Genomic DNA, 21,382 nt, shown 5'->3' with positions numbered 1-21,382 from the left:
GTGCTGTTTCACAGTATTTTTGTTTTCTGACATTTGTGGCGGTGAAATTGAGTGAGTATCACAAAAAAACGAATTTTTGCCGGAAGGATCGCTTAAGTTTTCAAAAACAAGTAGAAGACTTACAAGGAATCTGGGTGTTAAATAATTGATTACTTTCAACAATTCGTAGACAAAAGAAAGCGTATGGACCTGACCAAGATGTAAAACTTCAGCTTCGTCTTTGAATTAGGGAGCTACACTTACATACAGACACGAATCACCAGCAAAGAAACATTCTTGGAGAAAACGGTAAGAAGTAATTTTGTTTGTGCTAAGTTGTGTAGAGTATTTCGTTTACAGAGAGCTATGTCAGTATGGCATGGCTACGCAAAGGTATTTTCTGGTAAAAAAAAAAAAAAAAAAGAAAAAAAAGGTGTCTCGATGAAACCCAAAAATCATGTCAGAAAATTTGACGACCTTTTTCTTGAAACAAGAGGCTTAAATACTGTAGTAAGAGAATAAACTTTGATGGAAGATATATTGGCTTAGTCTGGAGAGTTCCTACTAAGGCAGCGGCCCCTTTAATTTTTTTTATTTTTCACTTCCATCTATGTCTCCCGCCTTCGCAAAATCTTGAATATTTTTGTGAGACAAGTTAAAATGTGAAGAAAGATGGGAAGCTCGTTTTACAAGTGCTGGAAAGCTACTGCAAGGACCCAAATCCCAGCATATTGTGAAAAAGGACCCCGGCATTCATTGATAAACTAAGTATTGTATTGCTCCCACGAAGCGACTATACTCGAAACTTCAGTTTTTCAAATTTTCGCTACGGTGGTTTTCGCTTCCTTTATAAACTCATGGTTGATTATTAATTGATTTTTTCCTTTTGCTCGACGATGCAGCCGCGTAAACAAATCTTTCACAAACTGGCAAGCTCCTGTCTTATGCCAAGTTTACACGCAAGCGCTCTTCAGCCGCTTCCTACAAATATCGCGAAGATCATTTGGGTGAAGATAGAATAAAACGGTCGTGTTAGAAATCTGACTCAAGTGTGAAACATATCCTGATTCCCCCTAAAGATTCCAGCCTCTGACACCTAAAGCAGTCCCTGACAGGCTCCGACTACACTTTTTTATATTTCATAAATATTTTTGCAGTTTAAAAATTGTCCGTATTCCATTTGGCAAATGAAGCATATACCTCATACTTCTCGTTAATCGTGTCAAAAAGGAATTTGTTAGATATTGAACAGTTGAAAATTTTTCATGCGCTATGCTAAATTTTCCAAGTTGAGTTTCGCGGAAAAATAAAGAATTTGTTCATGGTTAGCGTGCGTATATCGAGTTATGGATGCATGCGTTTGGAGAGCACGAAAAATGCGTAAGACTAGCTCGAGGCGCAGCCGAGAGCAATTCTAGCTTCTTTAGTGCTCTCCAAACTTCCCAAGTTCATCCATAACTCGATATACACACAGCTAAAAGCACGAGCAAATTCTTTTATAACAGAGCGACAACAGGGATCTGCTCGAAGAAGCCTTTTATTGTGATAGAGTGAAAAATTCTCACAACGCACAAAAAAGTAAACAAACGTCCCTATTGGCTGGTCAAAAACACGCCACATTTTATACGTTGGTTTGAGCGAGAACATTTGATCCAGTTAACCGATAACTGTGAATGAAAAGCTCAAAATTTACGGGGAAAATGGTTTTTGATTTAGATTTTTTGCGGCCGCGATTGTTTTGGTTTTGGTAAATTCCCAATTAACAACTGTGTACTTTATTCCCCAGGTTGAACAAATTTAAAATCAACAATGAAAAAGGAAATTTTACCTTTAAATTTTAATGGCCAGTTGGTGACTTTTTTTTTGTTCTCAATGAATGTCTTTCGGCCAAAATTTGCGGCAGCTGGTCTTCTGACAAATTTACGCAACAAGCAACTTGCGAGTTTTTTTCAGCTTTCGTTTTGTTGCTTGTTGGATCAGGACCTAAAAGGTCAATGTCGATAGAAAAATTGGACAGTTCTTCGCTGGTTTCTTCCATATTTCAAAGTGAAGGAAAACTGCACTGTAGCTTAACAGGACGGAAACTCTAAGGCCAGGTGAAAAAAATGCTCACGTCATCTTATTTACGCACGGGCGTGCGTCAATAAAGATTTTGTTCTTAGCGGCTCAATAGGACTTATATAAGGCAAGCACGAGCGCATTTTATAATTCCTCATTTATGGAAGTTGATGTGAGTTTTATCACGCGGTACTTAACGTTTTATTTCAATCTTTTTTGTAACCTTACTTGCATGTAAGGATAACTTGAAAATTCTTTATTAATGAGTTCAAAAAGCAATTTCACGATGTCCCCACTTTGCAGCTTGAAAAGTTTAGTAAGTCCGGCTGGTATAATAGAGCGAGCATCAAGAATATAACGAATTTTTGCCGGAAGGATCGTAAAAGTTTTCAAAAACAAGTAGGAGACAACAAGGAGTCCGAGTCTTGAATAACTGATTAGTATGAACAATTCTTAAACAAAACAAAGCGTATGGACCTGACTAAAATATAAAATTATGTCATGCAGAACCGCAATTAATTTTGTAGTCCGCAAAAATGAAACGAAGTATTTCGGCTTCTTTTCAAGTTCTATGCCTTGCTTTACTGGAAACTGCAACTCGAAAATCAAGCCCGAGTCTTGAATAACTGATTAGTATGAACAATTCTTAAACAAAACAAAGCGTATGGACCTGACTGAAATATAAAATTATGTCATGCAGGACCGCAATTAATTTTGTAGTCCGCAAAAATGAAACGAAGTATTTCGGCTTCTTTTCAAGTTCTATGCCTTGCTTTACTTGAAACTGCAACTCGAAAATCGAGCTCGAAATCCGACTTAAAATCCTAACTTGAAGGAGCTTTGAGGTTTGCTCACAAGTAGAATTCGAGTTCGTATCACGACCTCCAGTTGCAAACAATCGGTTTTCGATCGCTGTTCAAGCGACTGCTCGATAACGGAGAAACTCCAAATCCTAACTCGTTAGCAGCTCCTAACTAACTATTCTAACTAATACAGCTCTAACCAGCCTTTCTTCATTACTCATTTGATATTGCATTTCCTGACCAGAATGCAAATCAAGCTAATGGTTAAAAATAACAAATATCGAATGATTAAATACGTTTTGGTATTGAACAATCATCCCTTTTCCTTAAATTTGGTCCAGTTTGGCAAATATCTATGACTTTTCTGTGCTCGCAATTCCTAAAAAAAATAAACAAATGAAAATAAAGTAAAATGACACACAAAGAGGCATGCATGTTGATCGTGAACTCACGAAAAAGCAGTCTACAGATTAGGGCAAGTTTTCGTCCAAAAGATAATTTGCCTTTTTTCTATCCAGGGAACGTTTTTCCCCAAAGCTTGCGTCGAGAGGAAATGGCCAAAAAGGTCTTGTACGCAGCAGGGCTGTTGATCAAAAGCGTGCTGTTATACTGTACAGCTGCACAGCAATGGGAGGCTACGGGCCAGCCGGAAGTTTCCAAATTTGGTATGATGCTTCAACGCCACATCTTCAAGAGGATCATGGGGGCTGGTCTTTCAGATGTGTGCTTGTGGGGATGCTATGCTGACGTCAGATGTCAAAGTTTTAACTATGTCTTTACGCAAGACATTTGTGAGCTGAGCAACCGAACCAAGGAGGCCAGACCAGAGGATTATGTTCCGAGCCCTGAAAGATTTTACTTTAAGCGAGATTACAAACGAGGTTTGTACATTTTCTTGTCTTCTTCCCTTTAAAGACATTTTTAGAGCACAAAAACTCAACCCAAAATTAAGGAATTGTGTCACATCACCTCCCTTCTTGACCTAAGTCAAGTCGCCCTCAATATGAGCGTCCTCGCCCCCAAGACGAACACCAAGTCTTGCTTACTTGGAATGCTATGCTGATATGATCGCTTTTTTCTTTCAGTCCCTCTCGGTTCCATTCCTGAGCTGCCTGCGGAGACTTGTAAGGAAATCAAAATGAGCGAAGGAGGACAAGCAGTCAGCGGCAAATACTGGTTTCACTCGATTGTGCCCGAGAGGACTGTTCTGGCTCCTTGTGACGTGAAAACCGAAGGTGAATTCAAGTGTTTATCAATTCACATCTTCTACAGACAAAAATCGGTTTACCACGAACAAAAGCGTTGAAATAAAAACGTTGACAGAGATGTTATAGGCACACTGCAACCCCCTGACCAACTCCTCCCCCAATATTCGTAGGGGAAAATGAAAAAATAATGCGAAAGAAAAAAAAAATTTTAAAATTAAGATATCTGACGGAAACACAGCTATGAAAAATGCTATAATCTCTCTTAAACTGATCGATTTGAGAGCAAATCAAATAGAATAAAAAGATTTCTTTTTTGACACAGAGATAATCATTGAATAGCAGTCCGTTACCACAACTTTATAGTGACGAAATTTAACGAATAGAGAAGGGGAAACTTTGCTTCCTAAAGGGGTCGTATAAAGTAAATTTTGGTTTTAACCGGAAGCAGTTGGTCTTATGAATCCATGAACGAGCAATAATTCAGCGAACCCCCTCTTTTTGGCTTTTAAACCGACCGCAAACTATTTCGTTTTTTCAGACGTGGACGAATGTAATTCAACAATTCCTGTGTGTGACGTCAACGCCAAGTGTGTGAACACCATCGGTTCTCACAGTTGATCGTGCAAAGCTGGTTTTACTGGAAACGGAAAAAAATGCGTCGGTAAGTTGGTGAAATGACTTTCACTAATGCCTGAAGCAATTCATTTTAAAACAAAGCAAAACCAAAACAATCCCGGCTTGATCTGGACACTCGATTAAAAAAAGTTGCTTTAACGACCGATTGGAATTATACCCCACACCATGTCACGTTCAATTGCTTATACGGCGAGACGTTTTCGCAAATAACCGTCATTTTCGATCGATTCTTGCCCTTGAGCTCAAGCCATGTATTTTTTCATGCATTCTTTCAGATGTCGACGAATGTGTAAATAAATCGCATGACTGTGACGCCAATGCTTTCTGCAACAATACTGTTGGTTCCTATCGATGCACCTGCAATTCTAGATACCAAGGAAACGGAACAAGCTGCTATTTCGGTGAGTTTAACTAACATTGAGATACCAGTGACCTCAGTTTGTTATGAAACTCGCATTTCGCATTCTCTATCTTTCCGTACTGTCATATGAAGCTTACAATTTTGGAAATATATTTTTTTAATATGAGTCAGTCCTGAATCGAGACCAAGATGGAAATCGTCCTAACAAAGGGCGACATTATGACCCTTTACTCCCTAACGTCAGTACAGATATTCTCCTCACTGTTCTCTATGCATACCGTATGGTACTGCCAAGGGAATTTGTTTGACAATCAAGAGCTTCATAACTTGATGATTATTTCCTTTATTCCCTTGATTCTGATGTTTGGTTCGACAGTAATACGGTAGGGAGAAATTAAATGCCAATCCCTCTTAGAGGTTAAAGGGTTGAAGAATACGTCTCACTTACCATCCCCCCACCCCCCCCCCCCCTCAAAAAAGAAACAGTTTCATTGATCTTGATCAACCTTAATTTTTTTTTTTCATTGTTATCATGTCTTTATCTCGTGGTTTTCCTCTAATTCTAAGAAAGCATTGATTGGTGCAAATTAGGAGGCGAGATGTGACCAGGTGTACTGGGTTTAGCAATCTGGATTATCATAAAAACACGCTTTCATCGTGTAAATACTTCTGAAAGGGAGACAATGTTTTCGTAAGTGCACCTACCAGTTCATATGGGGTCGGAAAGGCAAGTTGTGTCAGAGATCGATGCGCGTCACACAACGGTTGTCACGCTGTAATTCGTAAAAACGAAAAAGCAAATTGTAGGCATTACCCCCACCAAGATGACGAATGCAACATGACGCCAAAACTTCAAAGTAGGGCAATCCTTACCTTTTTTCGGTTATTCGTATAGGTGGCCTTAATGGTTCCGTTATTCTTACCAGCCTCGACTACAACAACTACACAGGTAAGCTGCTTTCCTACCTAGAACCAGTCCTCCTGAGTTCAGAGTGGAGCAGGTTTGTGAAGTGTTGGCACGCTAAGACAGACGGCTGGGCGGCATCGACATTCCACAGCAAATGCGATGGGAGAGGACCCACAGTGACAATCATCAAAGTGAACGATTCCATATTTGGTGGATATACCGACGTATCATGGAGCAGTAAGTAGATCGTGGCCATTTATTTTTTTCTTTTGGTGCAAGGTCTGAATGATTTCAAAGGGCAAAGAATTAACGTTGGAAGGTTTTAATCTAGCTTGGTGTCTAAAACAGAAAAAAATATATCTTCTGAAGCCTGTTTCTTGAAATTCTTGGTAACACTATGGGCCCAAAGCTTTATCTTTTTATTCAAGTCCATCCAATTTGGTTTCGTCTCATGATATTCTCATCGTTTGAATTTCAAAACTATACATGACTCGACCTTGAATGTAAAAGCGGCAAACAAAAAACAGCTTTTTGTGGCTGGTCCCTGATCCTATACCTGTCTAATCTTTGGGTGTATTTCTGCATTTCCATTGAAATCAACACTTTAGGTTCCTGTGATCGGTTACACGTGCTTGAGAAAACGTGTTCTCGTGAAATTTAGTTGATGTGTTTACAAAATAAATGTACTTGGAAATATTTAAGTTTAAATGGGATCACATGGTTAGCACCTCGCCCTGTGAATAAGAAGATCTAGGGCTCTAATTTTTGTGAAATACTCTCACGGTTGTGAAAGAAGAAATAACATCTTTCTCTATTCTAGAACGTCTGTTATTGTAATTTACATTCGAGTTTCTTTTACGCATCCAGGTGGCCTTGGTGCATCTACTATACTTGGAAGCCTGGACCCCAATAAATACTTGGGAAAGTTGATATCGTTTTTAGACCCAGTTCTTCCCAGTGCATCCCGTACTAACTTTGTTAAGTGTTGGCACGCTAAGAATGACGGCTGGGCAGCATCGACATTCCACAGCAACTGCGATGGGAGGGGACCCACAGTGACAATCATCGAAGTGAACGATTCCGTATTTGGTGGATACACCGACGTATCATGGAGCAGTAAGTAAATCTTGGCCATTTATTTTTTTCTTTCGGTGCAAGGTTTAAATGATTTCCAAGGGAAAAGGATCAACGTTGGAAGGTTTAATCTAGCTTGGTGTCTAAAACAGAAATAAAGAATTCTCCTAAAATGTGTTTCTTGAAATTATTGGTAACGCTACGGGCCCAAAGCCATGTCTTGGATAGAAATATAAGCAATAGTTGTTTCAGTCGTTTCTCAAAGAACCGATCTACTTTTGTTTCGTCTCTTTGGATGCATCTCTGCATCTCCATTTCAATCAATTTTTTTAGGTTCCTGTCGTTGGTCTTACGCCACCAAAGCCTTTTTATTCTCGTTTAACAACATCAAAGGATACAATCCTGTGAAGCTGACACAATACCGATACCAGCAATATGCAATGTACACATGTTCCTCTTACGGACCCACTTTTGGTTGGGGACATGACATCCGCATATATGACGACGCTGTAAACAATCAGTACTCTTATACTGAATGCGGCCAGACATACTCCAACCCTACGGGTTATTCGGGTGTAAACTGTGGATTTTTCACAGGAAGTTATAATTTTACTCCATCTGACATTGAAGTTTTCTTCGAAATAGGTAAGTTATTGTACAGAAACACTTAAAACCCTGTCCGAAATATACGATGAATAAATACATAAACTCTTATCCTTGGCAACGGTCAGGGATTCTAAAAGCGCATGCGCTGAACCATATACAGAAGCGAAATACTATTCAGGTTATTGTGGCAGCAGTGCTAAGTAGATTGTATCCCAGTTCCGGAGTATCAGTGCTCATCAACTAAATCAAGGAACAAATTGATCCAGATGCCATGTTTTGCCATGAAATTGAATCGTTGAGTCGGGTTATAGCAGACAGTTCAACCCAGCTAAACTGAACTTTTGGTTTTTGCTTTTCGTTTCCCCGTTTTACACGCACTTAAGAAAATGTTGTCTCGCGGAATTTAGTTAATATGTTTAAAAGATAAATGTACTTGGAAATATTTAAGTTTAAATGGAATCACACGGTTAGCACCTCGCCCTGTGAATAACAAGATCTGCGGCTATAATTTTTGTGAAATACTTTTACGGTTGTGTAAGAAGAAATAACATCTTTCTTTATTCCAGAACTTCTGTTATTGTAATTTACATTCCAGTTTCTTTTACGCACACAGGTGGCCTTGGTTCATCTACTATACTTGGAAGCTTGGACCCCAATAAATACTTGGGAAAGTTGATTTCGTTTTTAGACCCAGTTCTTCCCAGTGCATCCCGTACTGACTTTGTTAGGTGCTGGCATGCTGAGACTGACGGCTGGGCGGCATCAACATTTCACAGCAACTGCGATGGGAGGGGACCCACAGTGACAATCATCAAAGTGAACGATTCCATATTTGGTGGATACACCGACGTATCATGGAGCAGTAAGTAGATCCTGGCCATTTATTTTTTTTCTTTTGGTGCAAGGTCTGAATGATTTCAAAGGGCAAAGAATTAACGTTGGAAGGTTTGAATCTAGCTTGGTGTCTTAAACAGAAAAAAAATTCTCCTAAAGTGTGTTTCTTGAAATTATTGGTAACGCTATGGGTCCAAAGCCATGTCCCAGGATAGAAATATAAGCAATAGTTGTTTCAGTCGTTTCTCAAAGAACCGATCTACTTTTTGTTTCGTCTCATTATGTTCTCATTGTTTTCATTTCAAAACTATCTCTAACTCCATCTTGAATGTAAAAAAGAAGAACAAAAAACCGGCTTTTTGGGGCTGGTCGCAGATCGTATACCTGTCTAATCTTTGGATGCATCTCTGCATCTTCATTTCAATCAATTTTTTTAGGTTCCTGTCATTGGTCTTACGCCACCAAAGCCTTTTTATTCTCGTTTAACAACATCAAAGGATACAATCCTGTGAAGCTGACACAATACCGATACCAGCAATATGCAATGTACACATGTCCCTCTTACGGACCCACTTTTGGTTGGGGACATGACATCCGCATATATGACGACGCCGTAAACAATCAGTACTCTTATACTGAATGCGGCCAGACATACTCCAACCCTACGGGTTATTCGGGTGTAAACTGTGGATTTTTCACAGGAAGTTATAATTTTACTCCATCTGACATTGAAGTTTTCTTCGAAATAGGTAAGTTATTGTACAGAAACACTTAAAACCCTGTCCGAAATATACGATGAATAAAAACATAAACTCTTATCCTTGGCAACGGTCAGGGATTCTAAAAGCGCATGCGCTGAACCATATACAGAAGCGAAATACTATTCAGGTTATTGAGGCAGCAGTGCTAAGTAGATTGTATCCCAGTTCCGGAGAATCAGTGCTCATCAACTAAATCAAGGAACAAATTGATCCAGATGCCATGTTTTGCCATGAAATTGAATCGCTGAGTCAGGCTAAAGCAGACAGTTCAACCCAGCTAAACTGAACTTTTGGTTTTTGCTTTTCGTTTCCCCGTTTTACACGCACTTAAGAAATTGTGTTCTCGCGGTTGATGTGTTTACAAAATAAATGTGCTGGGAAATATTTAAGTTTAAATGGGATCACACGGTTAGCACCTCGCCCTGTGAATAAGAAGATCTGCGGCTATAATTTTTGTGAAATACTTTTACGGTTGTGAAAGAAGAAATAACATCTTTCTTTATTCCAGAACTTCTGTTATTGTAATTTACATTCCAGTTTCTTTTACGCACACAGGTGGCCTTGGTGCATCTGATATTCTTGGAAGCTTGGACCCCAATAAATACTTGGGAAAGTTGATTACGTTTTTAGACCCAGTTCTTCCCACTGCATCCCGCACTGACTTTGTTAGGTGTTGGCATGCTAAGACTGACGGCTGGGCAGCATCGACATTCCACAGAAACTGCGATGGGAGGGGACCCACAGTGACAATCATCAAAGCGTATGATTACATATTTGGTGGATATACTGACGTCTCATGGAGCGGAGGCAAGCATATCAAATTTTTTAAGAGGAGACAAGACAATTTTATAGGATCATCTATCGTTCCTTTTGGGATTCAAGGAGGGGGGGAGGGGGAGAGGGTGCTGGAGAAAATTTTAAACGATGCTCCTTTGATAACAGCTCTAAGCCTTTATTATTTCATATTAGTTTTTTGGCCATCATGATTTCTTGACACCTATATCGTCTATAGAAATGTTTCCTATTTAATACACCTGCAGAACAACATCAAGACCATAGGGGTCATTTGCTTCAAGTCTCAAAATTTTTTACTCGCTTTTCTTCAGAGTAACCCCGCAAGTCCTCCATAATTGTTTTTGGTTCTCGTTTCTATACCAAAACTAGTGAAATATTTTCCTCTCCTACACAATTCCGAGTCTAGTTTAAAAAAAACTCCCCGTCTAGCTCATGACAGAAAATGAACTCCCCCCCTTCCTTAAGGGGTTTATGTTTTCTTCTAACTTTTTAACATATGACCACACTGTTCTTCCATTTCAGCTGGTTCTTGCGCAAGTCATTCCTACGCTAGTAAAGCTTTCATCTTCTCTCTCTATAACGTCAAAGGATACAATCCCGTAAAGTTGACACAATACCGAAATCAGCAATATGCAATGTACAGATGTAATACGTATGGACCCACCTTTGGCGCTGGGTGTGGTCATGATATCTACATATCCGACGACTCTAGAAACAACGGAAATTCCTCCACCAGATGCGGTTGCACGTACACGACACCCTCAGGGTACTCAACTGGTGACTGTCATTTTCTTACAAGTGGTCTACTTTCTATCCAACGGACATCGAAGTATTCTATGAAGCAGGTAATCAAGAGAAACATACCTTTTCAAGCATAGATACTTCGTAGAAAATTGTGTTGATGGAATACTGAAAGCCTACTTTTTTGTCATTTCAAAGGAATGTGTAAGCTTATAAAGTCTCGTTGCGTGACGAGCCCGAGAGGACTTCCTAGGTTGCCGCGGGGGTTTGTGGGTATTACATGAGAACAAAGTCGGTGGGGCCACTTGAAAGAACACCTGAGCTAACAAACAAATTTCATTCTCTCTGCGGCATAAAATACGGCCTGGTAGACGGGCTAGGAATCATTCATCTTGCCGGATCAGCAATGTTAGATTACCTAGCGGGCCAAACGAGGGGTGATGAAATGATCCACCTATGACTCAAAGGCGACACCAGCAATCAAAGCTCTTGTTTCATTCAATTTGCCAACTGTAATTTTTCCTTTTCTTTTCCCTTCTCAGGCCTCGGTTTGTCCGCCATACTTCGAAGTCTTGATTACAACAAGTACTTGAAGGTGCTATTTTCGTATTTGGACCCAGTCCTTATCAATAAAGAGCGTAGCAGGTTTGTGAGGTGTTGGCACGCAGAGACTGACGGTTGGGCAGCATCGACATTCCACAGTAACTGCGATGGGAGGGGACCCACAGTGACTATCATCAAAGTTAACAGTTATATCTTTGGTGGATACACTGACGTGTCCTGGACCAGCAGTGAGTAAAAAACAAGCAAACATCTCTCACATGTAGAACAGATAACAAGTCGATTAGTCGTGGACTTTTCTTGTAGCAATGACTTTATCTTAGAAACAGAAAATATCTCATTAACAATTGCAACCCCAAATTAGACAAACACATAGATAGCTTGAAAACGCGTTTGAAACGGGTTTTAACTTAAAGTCTTGTTTCAGATTTGATTTTTTGTTTTGATTTGATTTTGATTTGATATGATTCTGACAGCTCCATTTCGTGCCATTTCCCCGTGTTTCGTTATATCCATTACTCATATTGGAGAGATGAAACAAAGGATGTTAAATTAATGCTCTCTTTAGATTATATGTTGCCTTTGAATGACAGTTCGGATCATATTTCAAGTGCTTTTTTGAAAAGTGAAAATATGCTCTCGAGTTCTTGAAATTTTTTTTCTAAAAAACTTGAGTGTTCGGTTCTAGTTCGGCAAGTAAAAATAATCATTTTTTATGGTTATCATCATGAATTTTTTTTTTCTCATTCGCATAGTTTCTAATTCTCATAAATATTTTCACTTTAGGCAGTCCCTGTGCTTATTCTTCAGCCAACAAAGCTTTTGTTTTCTCCCTTGACAACGTCAAAGGATACAATCCCGTGAAGCTGACACAATACCAAAACCAGCAATACGCAATGTACAGATGTGACGGACCCACTTTTGGCTCGAGACATGATATCTATATATCAAATGCCGCAAAAAACAATCAATTATCTTATACTAGATGCGGCGGCACGTACTCCAGCCCCTCGGGCTATTCAGCTGGAGATTGTAAATTTTTCACAGGAGCATCGAATTTCACCCCATCTGACATTGAAGTTTTCTTCGAAATAGTAAACTAAACACTGAAAACTATGCTGTCTAAGTAAATATTAAGTAAGTGTCGTAATAATAAAGTTAATAGAGTTAGTGCCTCCTCACACAAGGCCCGGTCAACAGAACTTGCTCTGTATTCTCTCAGTGCTTAGTCACTTATTTCGCATTTAAAAAAGTGTTCTTATTGGTGGAAAATCCATAGTTTGTTGTACCGATAAACACATAATTTTAGTTACAGAAGCAACAGACTACACTTTTTATTCGTTTACTAGCGTAATAAACTACGCAGTATGTTGGTATAACATTCAAAATGTTCGTAGATTATGAGCAGTGAAAGAGTGATTTACAAACTCTTCTCGTGTTCTTATTACATCCTTTGTAGTTTGTTAAGCCAATGAACCGTTAGAAAGAGCAATATATCATAAAAATACAGCGCATTTTAGGCTGGCAACGTTGAGGGCGCCTCTATTGAGTAAACTCTGCAACTGGAACATCATGCTGTAAGTGAGAAATAATTAGGCTTTAAAGCATTCGAAATAACAGATCTTACAGTTAGAAAACACCCAAGGTTTAAGCCCTTTCCCCATTGAAGATGAGGAATTTGTAGCGCGCACCGCCGTCGTACGCTTTTATTTGCGTCGCACGTGCATTTTATTTTCGTTGCAGTGCACTTCATTTCCGTCGCACGTGCATTTCATTTGCGTCGCACGTGCGTTTTCAGTTGCATCGCACGTGTTACCAGGCTCTACTTTAGCAGTACTTAAATGAGTACCTGCAAAATGCGGGAGTCAAAGAAACTTGACGAAAGGTTTAGGGTTTACATGTACCTGCCAAATATTAGCATCCGGTCAGCGGTCAAGAGAGAAGTAGTAGCACCCCTGGTGCAGTCATGTTATTTAAACCAGGACATTTCAGGACAAGATTGACCTTGACGGAAGTTCAGTGTTGAAGAGAGTAGATATGAAATGTTATCAGTTAAGTAATGTCGATTTTTTAAACTTTCTTGAAGTTAGATCAATATTATGTGTGCATCATTTTAATCATTAATCAATAATTTTTAAGTGTTGAGATAATTATGTTGTTGTAGCTTGGGTGTTGCGCCGCGAGATGGCAGAAGTTAAACACTCGCTGCCAGTGATACGTTCCCAGAAGAATTATCGAAAAGAGAAAGTTGCTTCTCTCCATCGAAGACTACCATAGAGGCATCAGTACAAGATGAGGGGTGATCACGGCCAATGTTCTCTTTCAAATTCTGTCATAAATAAAGAACCAACAATTTCCTTTCCTTCAAATCAGAACTAAAATTGAGCCGGCAGAAGAGAATTTAAGAATTAAGAACAGAAATTAGCAAATCAAAACCGAAAGTGTAGAACGCAAAGGAATTTAGTAGACAGTGAAAGTCACTGATGAGAGCCACAACTGAACCAAGAGAACAACTTTTAAGTTGTGAGAACACCTCTCTTTTTTGGCGTCGCCACAAGCTAAAAGTGATTTTTGGCTAGACTACCCGTTTATGAGTAATTCAGTATGTCTGAAATCATCAGAATGCCAAATTTTATTCATTAATCTTTGGGGAACAACAAAATATTTTTTAGAACTGATGTGACCTAGACCCTTTACATGGGCAAAAAATGAAAGAAGACTGGCAGAAGAGAATTTAAGAATTAAGAACACAACGCAAAGGAATTTAGTTGACGCTGAAAGTCACTGATCACAACCAAAAGTGGACCAAGGAATGAAAGAAAACTTTTTTTCGATAGGAAATTGGAAGTCGAAAGGACTACTCATAGCGAAAGTGGCGCTTGAGTAACTTCCCCGGGACTCACTCGCTCATGAAAGGAGTTTAAGACACATCAGTTTTAAAAAATTTGGTTGTTTCCCAAAGATAAAGGAATAAATTGGCATTTTGGTGATATACAGACATACTAAATTATCCAAGAGCGGGTAGTCTAGCTAAATCAGTTAACTAAATTTCCCTGCGTTGTGTTCTTAATTCTTAAATTCTCTTCTGCCGGTTTAGTTTCAGTTCTGATGAGAAGAAATGGAAATCGTTGATTCTTTACAAAATAATTTGAAAACAAATATTGGCGGTGATCACCCCTCATAGTACAAAGCCGTGGCTGCATTTAATTTTCCTTCTTTCTCAATTAATACTATGCTTCACTATAACAAAAATCAAAAGGAAATAACAAGAATATAATCATGCAACCCCGGCCCAATATCAGGAACATGTCGCCAAGGGTTCAACTTCTTTTAATCATTAGGCTCGACTAGTCTGGTAGATTTTAACCAGTTAGAGGTGTAGCAAAAATCTTTAAACATTTTTATCCTAATGTAAGGGAATATTAAAAACAGTATGTAGTTTTAAGGGGGGGGGGGGGGCGGGTTTGAGGTGGATAAAGACATAAAAAGTCGGTTCCAGTCTCCAAGACAGTTAAGACATGCCAAAGGGCGAGCAAACCACAAACGGCGGTTGTGGCTCTCAGGAAAACAGCTGAGCGCCGCTTTTTGCAAGCGATTCCAGACTGGCTGAGAGCCTGTTACAGACTGAGAGATAAGGAGACTTGAGATTTGCGTTTAGCTTTACCTAGCCCCGATATTTAACATATGTTAAACTTTCCATGAAAAAAACCTTCAGTTTATATAGAAACACTTTGTCGGACGGTTAATTTTTTTGACAGAGATGTGGAAGAAAGGAAACCTTTTAGCAAGGCCTCTGAATGACATTTCGACCTCACTTGTTCTTGATATATCAAGCACGTCTGAACCTTAGGTCGATATCGAGTTATACAAAGAAATGGTCAAATATAATGAAAACTTATTTGAACATAAAGCTTATATCTGATAATAACTGTGGCTGTCAAAAATCAACTGTTATCCTTTGAATGTAAATAAAACTAAGTTCACCACTCGTTTATTTTCATCAACATAACCTTCAGTCTCAGTTTTCAACGACTGATTGATGCACAACAGTATTAGATCGATGAACCCAAAGTAAAATGTTCGCACGTGCACATCGCTCGCCAGATCCAACGAGTAGTTCCACCTTGACGAAATTTCCCGTTGCTGGGCTTTTCCCGCGCTTTTGAACTCCTCCACATTTTCCCGCGCTTACTTACTGCTTTGTTCTTTCCCTCTCTTTTTCTCAATTTCATCCATTCAATGTTTCCTAGCGCCAATCAATAGCTGTATACTTTTCCATGTTCGTCACTTATCAGCTATTCCTTAGCAATCGCATTATTCTACACTTGCGCGTAGCACGCATTCGAGTTGCCATTTTGCCTTACTATAAAGAGCTCGCGAATTTTTTTTTATGTTTCCTGCTTTATAGCAGCTATTGCATGCTAATTTCATACCATAACCGCCAAAGATTAATTATCTTTGCAAAGATCAAAGAAACCAACGGATGCAACTCAAAGAGTCGTAACTACCATATAATCTGTTGATGTCAGTGTTATCTGACTATGCAGTCTAAATAAGTACTACCTGAGTATAGTAACAATAAACTTAACCCTTTACAATCTAACATCATTATGCATATTCTCCATACTGTTCTCTATACATATCCTAAGGTGCTGACAAGGAGAACTTGTTTAGCAATCAAGAGTTTCTTTAGTCAAAGATCATTTCCATTATTCTCATGACCTAAATGTGTTTTTCTGGGGTGATCATGTAAGGGGAAATTTCATACTAGTCGCTCTTAAGGCTCAACAAAACTTGCTCTGTTTCTGCGATCTCATCACACCGCCGGTGAGATGAGATCCCAGAAACATCATAAAATTTGCGGAGGAAAGAGCGGCTCTTTCCTTCGATCTTTTTATATAAGTAGCTGAGTTAGCTTAGTTACCAAGATTTTCACAAGTTATTTTTTCGATGTTATGAAAGTCTTTCTCAACAAAAGCGACAAGTGTGCCATTACAATCACCAGTGAAATTATTGATGGTACTCATAGCAAAATCAAATGTATTTGTCCTGCCTATGTTTTTATCAAATTGTTATTGTTAGAAATTGTCTTTTTAAGATCAACAACATTTCCTTCTCTCTGTTCATTAAATATTCCCATATCAATTTTCGGATAAGATAATTTTTCAATAGATAATTTGGAGTCACATTATTATATTTATGAAGATGAGTTATACTTCGGTTGTGATTACTGAGCGTTTTAGTTGATATTCTTGTAACTGTTTCTATATTGCTGATGGCTGATATTTGGACTGTTGAACGGTTGATTGATGCTGAAGGAAAATACAGTTCAAAAACGATTGTATATTCACCGGTTGTAAGAGGGCACATATTCATATTCATGAAACTCTCGGCTCAAGAAAAATGTTATGCAAGAAGAGCCAAATTTGGTCTATTTGGAGGTAGTCGTAATATTTATAAAGCAATTGCCAAATTACCAAAACCGGAGTCAGTTTTCACTCTTCCTGGACACAAATACACTGGACCCTACAATCCACTTGACAAACAATTGAAACATGACAAAGATACTGACAAAATACTTGAGATATATGACAAAACCAACCGGAAAAACAGATGCCATTGCAATGCAGCATGATCTTAATTATTCTATGTGTAAACATAACAAAAACTGCAAGAATGAACCGATCGTAAAATGGTTAAAGCTCTTGATGGTGTATCCTATAATGAAAGACAATGGGGACAGTTTTTGGCCCGTAACATGATAAATACAAAACAGAAACTGGGTATCGATGATTCAAAAAAGGAAACTGGTAGGAAAAACTAGCTGATGAATTGGGCAACCCAATCAAAAGAGAATTCAGCCTGTGGTGCGTTATTGTCAACAGTATTGATGAAATTTGGGCACCAGATTTAGTTGACATTCCGCAATTCAGTAAATGGAATAAAAGATACATATATCTGCTCATGGTTATCGATGTTTTCAGCAAACTTTTGAAGGACTATAAAGGTTAAAGTGTGACTGAAACATTTGATACAATAGTCAAAGAAGGCAGACAACCACAATGTCTTTGGGTTGATAAAGGAAGAGAGTTTTATAACAAACATCTCAAAGAATTGTTGGTAAAAAACAGCATAAAAATACACTCAACAGAAAATGAATAAAAATCCAGTGTTGTTGTTGAAAGATGGAACAGAACAATAAAACAGAGAAAGTGGAAACAATTCACAGTTCAAGGCAACACATAATGTCTTGACATACTGCCACAAATAATGAAAAAATACAACAACACAAGCATTCAAGCAAAAAAATTGACTCCAATAGAGCAAATGAAAAGAAGAATAAAGGAACAGTTTATTTAACAATTGGTTTATATGTCAGCATGCGTTCATCGAGATATGAAGCACGCGGGAAGTTTGAAGAGCACGAAAGATGCGTAAGAGTTGCTCGAGGCGTAGTCGAGAGCAACTCTAGCTTCTTGAGTGCTCTCCAAACTTCCCAAGTGCTTCATATCTCGATGAACGCACAGATGACGTATGAACCAATTGTTTTATAAAATTTTCAACCCGAAGGAAAAAGTTTTTTTCGCGAGGGATTTGTTTGCTGACGTCACGAGCGTGCACAATAGGAATATGAAGCACGCTCGCGCAATTGAATTTGATTAGACAAAGTTACTAGCTATGTTATAATTCGACATGTATAGTAACATGGAGTCATTAGCAAAACCAAAATTCAAAGTTGGTGATAAAGTCAGAATATCAAAATGTAAGAGAAAGACATTTGAAAAAATGTACTCCAAATTGGATAGAGGAAGTTTTCATCATTGATAAAATGCAATACACAAATCCAATCGCGTACAAAACAAAAGACTTGAGTGATAAAGGTATTAAAGGACGTTTTTACACCGAAGAATTATTAAAAGCCACACAAGATGTTTTCAGAGGTTATGAGATGTTTTCAGATGAGGTTATTCGGAGAGATTGCAAGAAGAAACAAGCTTTGGTAAAGAGGAAGTGATCAAGTGATGATTTCAACAGCTGGATATCAATTAAAGACTTGGTTAATTTATAATAGTCATCTGTTGTGGTAAAACCTAGCTCGTAAAAAAAAATGGGTCAGGTCTGTGATGTAGACATTTTAGCGATTGCTACACTATATTCATTGAAAAAATAATATTCGGATATCTCATTTACAAATTTTATTATGAACATATTTGCTTTTGCTCTTATCGAACCATATGTCGGACATTTATACCCCTTTTGTTGCCATTTTCTTGTGAATTTTTTTTCTCATCAGTTGATAATAATTTTCTCCATTTTTAAATAACACAATCAAACTGTTTTAGATCGTCTTTTTGAATATACTCGAATTTATACTCACGATTGTCTTTCTTTGGAGTACTTGTTTCACAATTTATTTCACACAATCTATTTTCATAATACCTGAATTGATAGCATGATGTATTTGCACCAAATAAAGACTGTCGTTATATTTGATTTCCTCTGTCGTGCAATTGATCGATTGATCGACCATTTTTCGAACTTGTTTTAGATAAGAATAATCACAATATTTTACTGATCTCTCACAATTTCTTTTTGCGTCATAACTTGTAGATTAGACAAACAGTTGCCTTGATTACTTTCATTTACCATCTGTTAAGAAAGACTACAAAATTGAAGAGCAGAATAACATCAATATCAATTTCTTTGGGTATGAAAACAGAGAGCCATATCCAATTTATGTATCAAAAGAAAAGTTTGAAAATGAATTGAATCTTTTATCAATAACAGATTGTGAAAACAAGCATTATGTCCTCATCAAAGACTTTAACATGCCCATATATCACAAAACAAAACATCAACATCGAAAGAATTTTTGCATGTACTGTTTGCAATGTTGCAGCAATGAAGAAATACTAAACAGACACAAAACTGGCTGTTACGTGATAACTACCTGATAAAGACAATAGTGCACTGAAATTCAATCATTTTCACAAACAATTACCAGTACGTTTCATCATCTATGCAGATTTTGAAATAATAACAGAAAAGATTCACACATTTGCACCAGACAACAAACAATAATGAATCATACACTGAAGCATATCAGAAACATACAGACTGTGGATATAGTTACGAAGTAGTTTGTTGTTGTGATGACTAATACAGGAAGCCAGTTTAAATATACAGAGGAGAAGATGCTGTCTATAAATTCATGGCAGGAAAAGAAGTTGATTGCTGCAAAAAAAAACAGCCAGAGGGCACTTAAATAAACCATTGAAAATGTCTGATGAAGATAAACACAAATTCAAGCAGGCAAGAGAATGTCGGTAGATCATACAAAAAAAATTATAAAACAGAGTAAGGACCGCTGCCACATCACAAGAAAGTACAGGGGGTCACCTCATCAACATTGTGATATCAGTCACTTCTGATGAAAGGTTGATAAAATCAAGAAACCAGTTATCTTGCACGATCTGCGAGGCTATGACAGCCATATTATTATGCAAGAGATTGGTGAAATAGCCAAAAAACATATATACAATAACAATTTGTAAAATTACTCATCGTTTCAGAACGCAACGGGAAATTGTCGATGAATTGTTTCAGGAAAAGCAAAATACAAAATTTGTCTCTCCTCCAACTAATGAAGCACATTGAGATAAAGTTTGTTGCATATTCTTCTCACAAGTTGATATTTCATTTTTCAGAGCAGATATAGACTTTACCATCTTAAACTTTACTGCAAAACTTTATCGTGAATAAATTTCTTTTAATCTTGAAATATGTGTCATTGCTCAATGGCGTCAATAGGTGAGCAGTAAGTGAATTACTGAGAAATAAAAACATCCTGGATTTGTCAGAATTCTTGTTTTGCTATTGCATAATTTCATCAGATAATTTCATCCAATTATTTCAGCAAATTATTCCCATAATATGGTGAGTGGTATAGTAGATGGTGACCAAGATGTAAAATTTCAGCTTGGTCGTTTAATAAAAAAGATCTCTTGTCATCAGCGTTGGAGAACGAGCCAGGCTTAAATTTGAAATTCTATACCTCGAACTTGCTTTTAATAAATATTTCAGAAGGAATTTATTAACTATCGGATCACTTTATTGACAAGCCAACGATCCAATTAGAAAGTATCATTCTCAAAATAACTTCATACTGTCCAACTCGAACAGCTGAAAATTTTTCATGCGCTATGCAAAATTCTGTAAGTTGAGTTTTGCGGAAAAATTTCATATTTATGGCAGTTTATATTAGGTTCTTCTCACTCGGTACTCAACTTTTTATTGCAATCTTTTTTGTAACCCCAGTTACATGCACTAATAACTTAAAAATTCTTAAAGAATGTGTTCAAAAAGCAAAACCTCGATGTCCCCACTTTGCAACTTAAAAAGTTTAGTAACTCCAGCCGTTATAATTGTGTGAGTGTCAGATATGAAACGAATTTTTGCCGGAAGGATCGTAAAAGTTTTCAAAAACAAGTAGGAGACTAACAAAGAATCCTAGTCTTGAATAATTGATTAGTTTAAACAATTCTTTAAACTGACAAAACGTATGGACCTGAATAACATGTAAAGTTATGTCATGCAGGACCGCAAATAATTTTGTAGCCCGCAAAAATTCAATGAACTATTTCGGCATCTTTTTAATTTCTTTGCCTTGCCTTCCTGGAAAGTCCAACTCGAAATTCCAGCTCGAAATCCGACTCAAAATCCTAACTCGAAGGAGTGTTTGCTCAAAAGTAGAATTTTGAGTTCGTATTACGACCTCCAGTCGCCAACAATCGGTTTTCGATCGCTGTTCAAGTGACTGCTCGATAACGGACAAACTCCAAATTCTAACTCGTTAACAGCTCCTTACTTACTATCCTAATTGATACAGCTCTAACCAGCCTTTCTTCATTATTCATTTCATATTGCATTTCCTGACCACAGTGCAAATCAAGCTAATGGTAGAAATCCGCAACTATCGAATGACAAAATACGTTTTGGTATTGAAATATCATCCGTTTTCCTCAAATTTGAGGTCCAGTTTGGTAAATATATATAAC

At 37.8% G+C, this 21,382-nt stretch overlaps 3 protein-coding genes across 3 annotated transcripts in view; all 3 read left to right on the top strand.

The window, feature by feature from the left end:
- Nucleotides 1–211: 211 nt before the first annotated feature.
- The window catches only part of LOC131791917 (uncharacterized), a 64,936-nt gene continuing 43,765 nt past the window's right edge, over nt 212–21,382 (top strand). Inside the window, exon 1 of the mRNA XM_066160614.1 lies at nt 212–288. The gene's annotated coding sequence lies outside the window, so the exon portion shown is untranslated. The remainder of the gene's footprint in view (nt 289–21,382) is intronic.
- On the top strand, nt 9,262–10,911 carry LOC131779495 (MTOR-associated protein MEAK7-like). The gene is given in 4 exon segments (XM_066160536.1): nt 9,262–9,376; nt 9,783–10,028; nt 10,545–10,820; nt 10,823–10,911. Coding segments are annotated over 4 exon segments (726 nt in total).
- LOC131791916 (uncharacterized) lies at nt 10,964–12,427 on the top strand. The gene is made up of 3 exons (XM_066160525.1): nt 10,964–10,967; nt 11,306–11,551; nt 12,111–12,427. Exons 1-3 carry the CDS (start codon nt 10,964–10,966, stop codon nt 12,425–12,427), a joined length of 567 nt encoding a protein of 188 aa, XP_066016622.1.

The sequence above is a fragment of the Pocillopora verrucosa genome, chromosome 13 (genome assembly GCF_036669915.1).
Source record: "Pocillopora verrucosa isolate sample1 chromosome 13, ASM3666991v2, whole genome shotgun sequence".
NCBI classification, from domain to species: Eukaryota; Metazoa; Cnidaria; class Anthozoa; order Scleractinia; family Pocilloporidae; genus Pocillopora; species Pocillopora verrucosa.
This window is presented reverse-complemented; position numbering and strand designations above follow the sequence as displayed.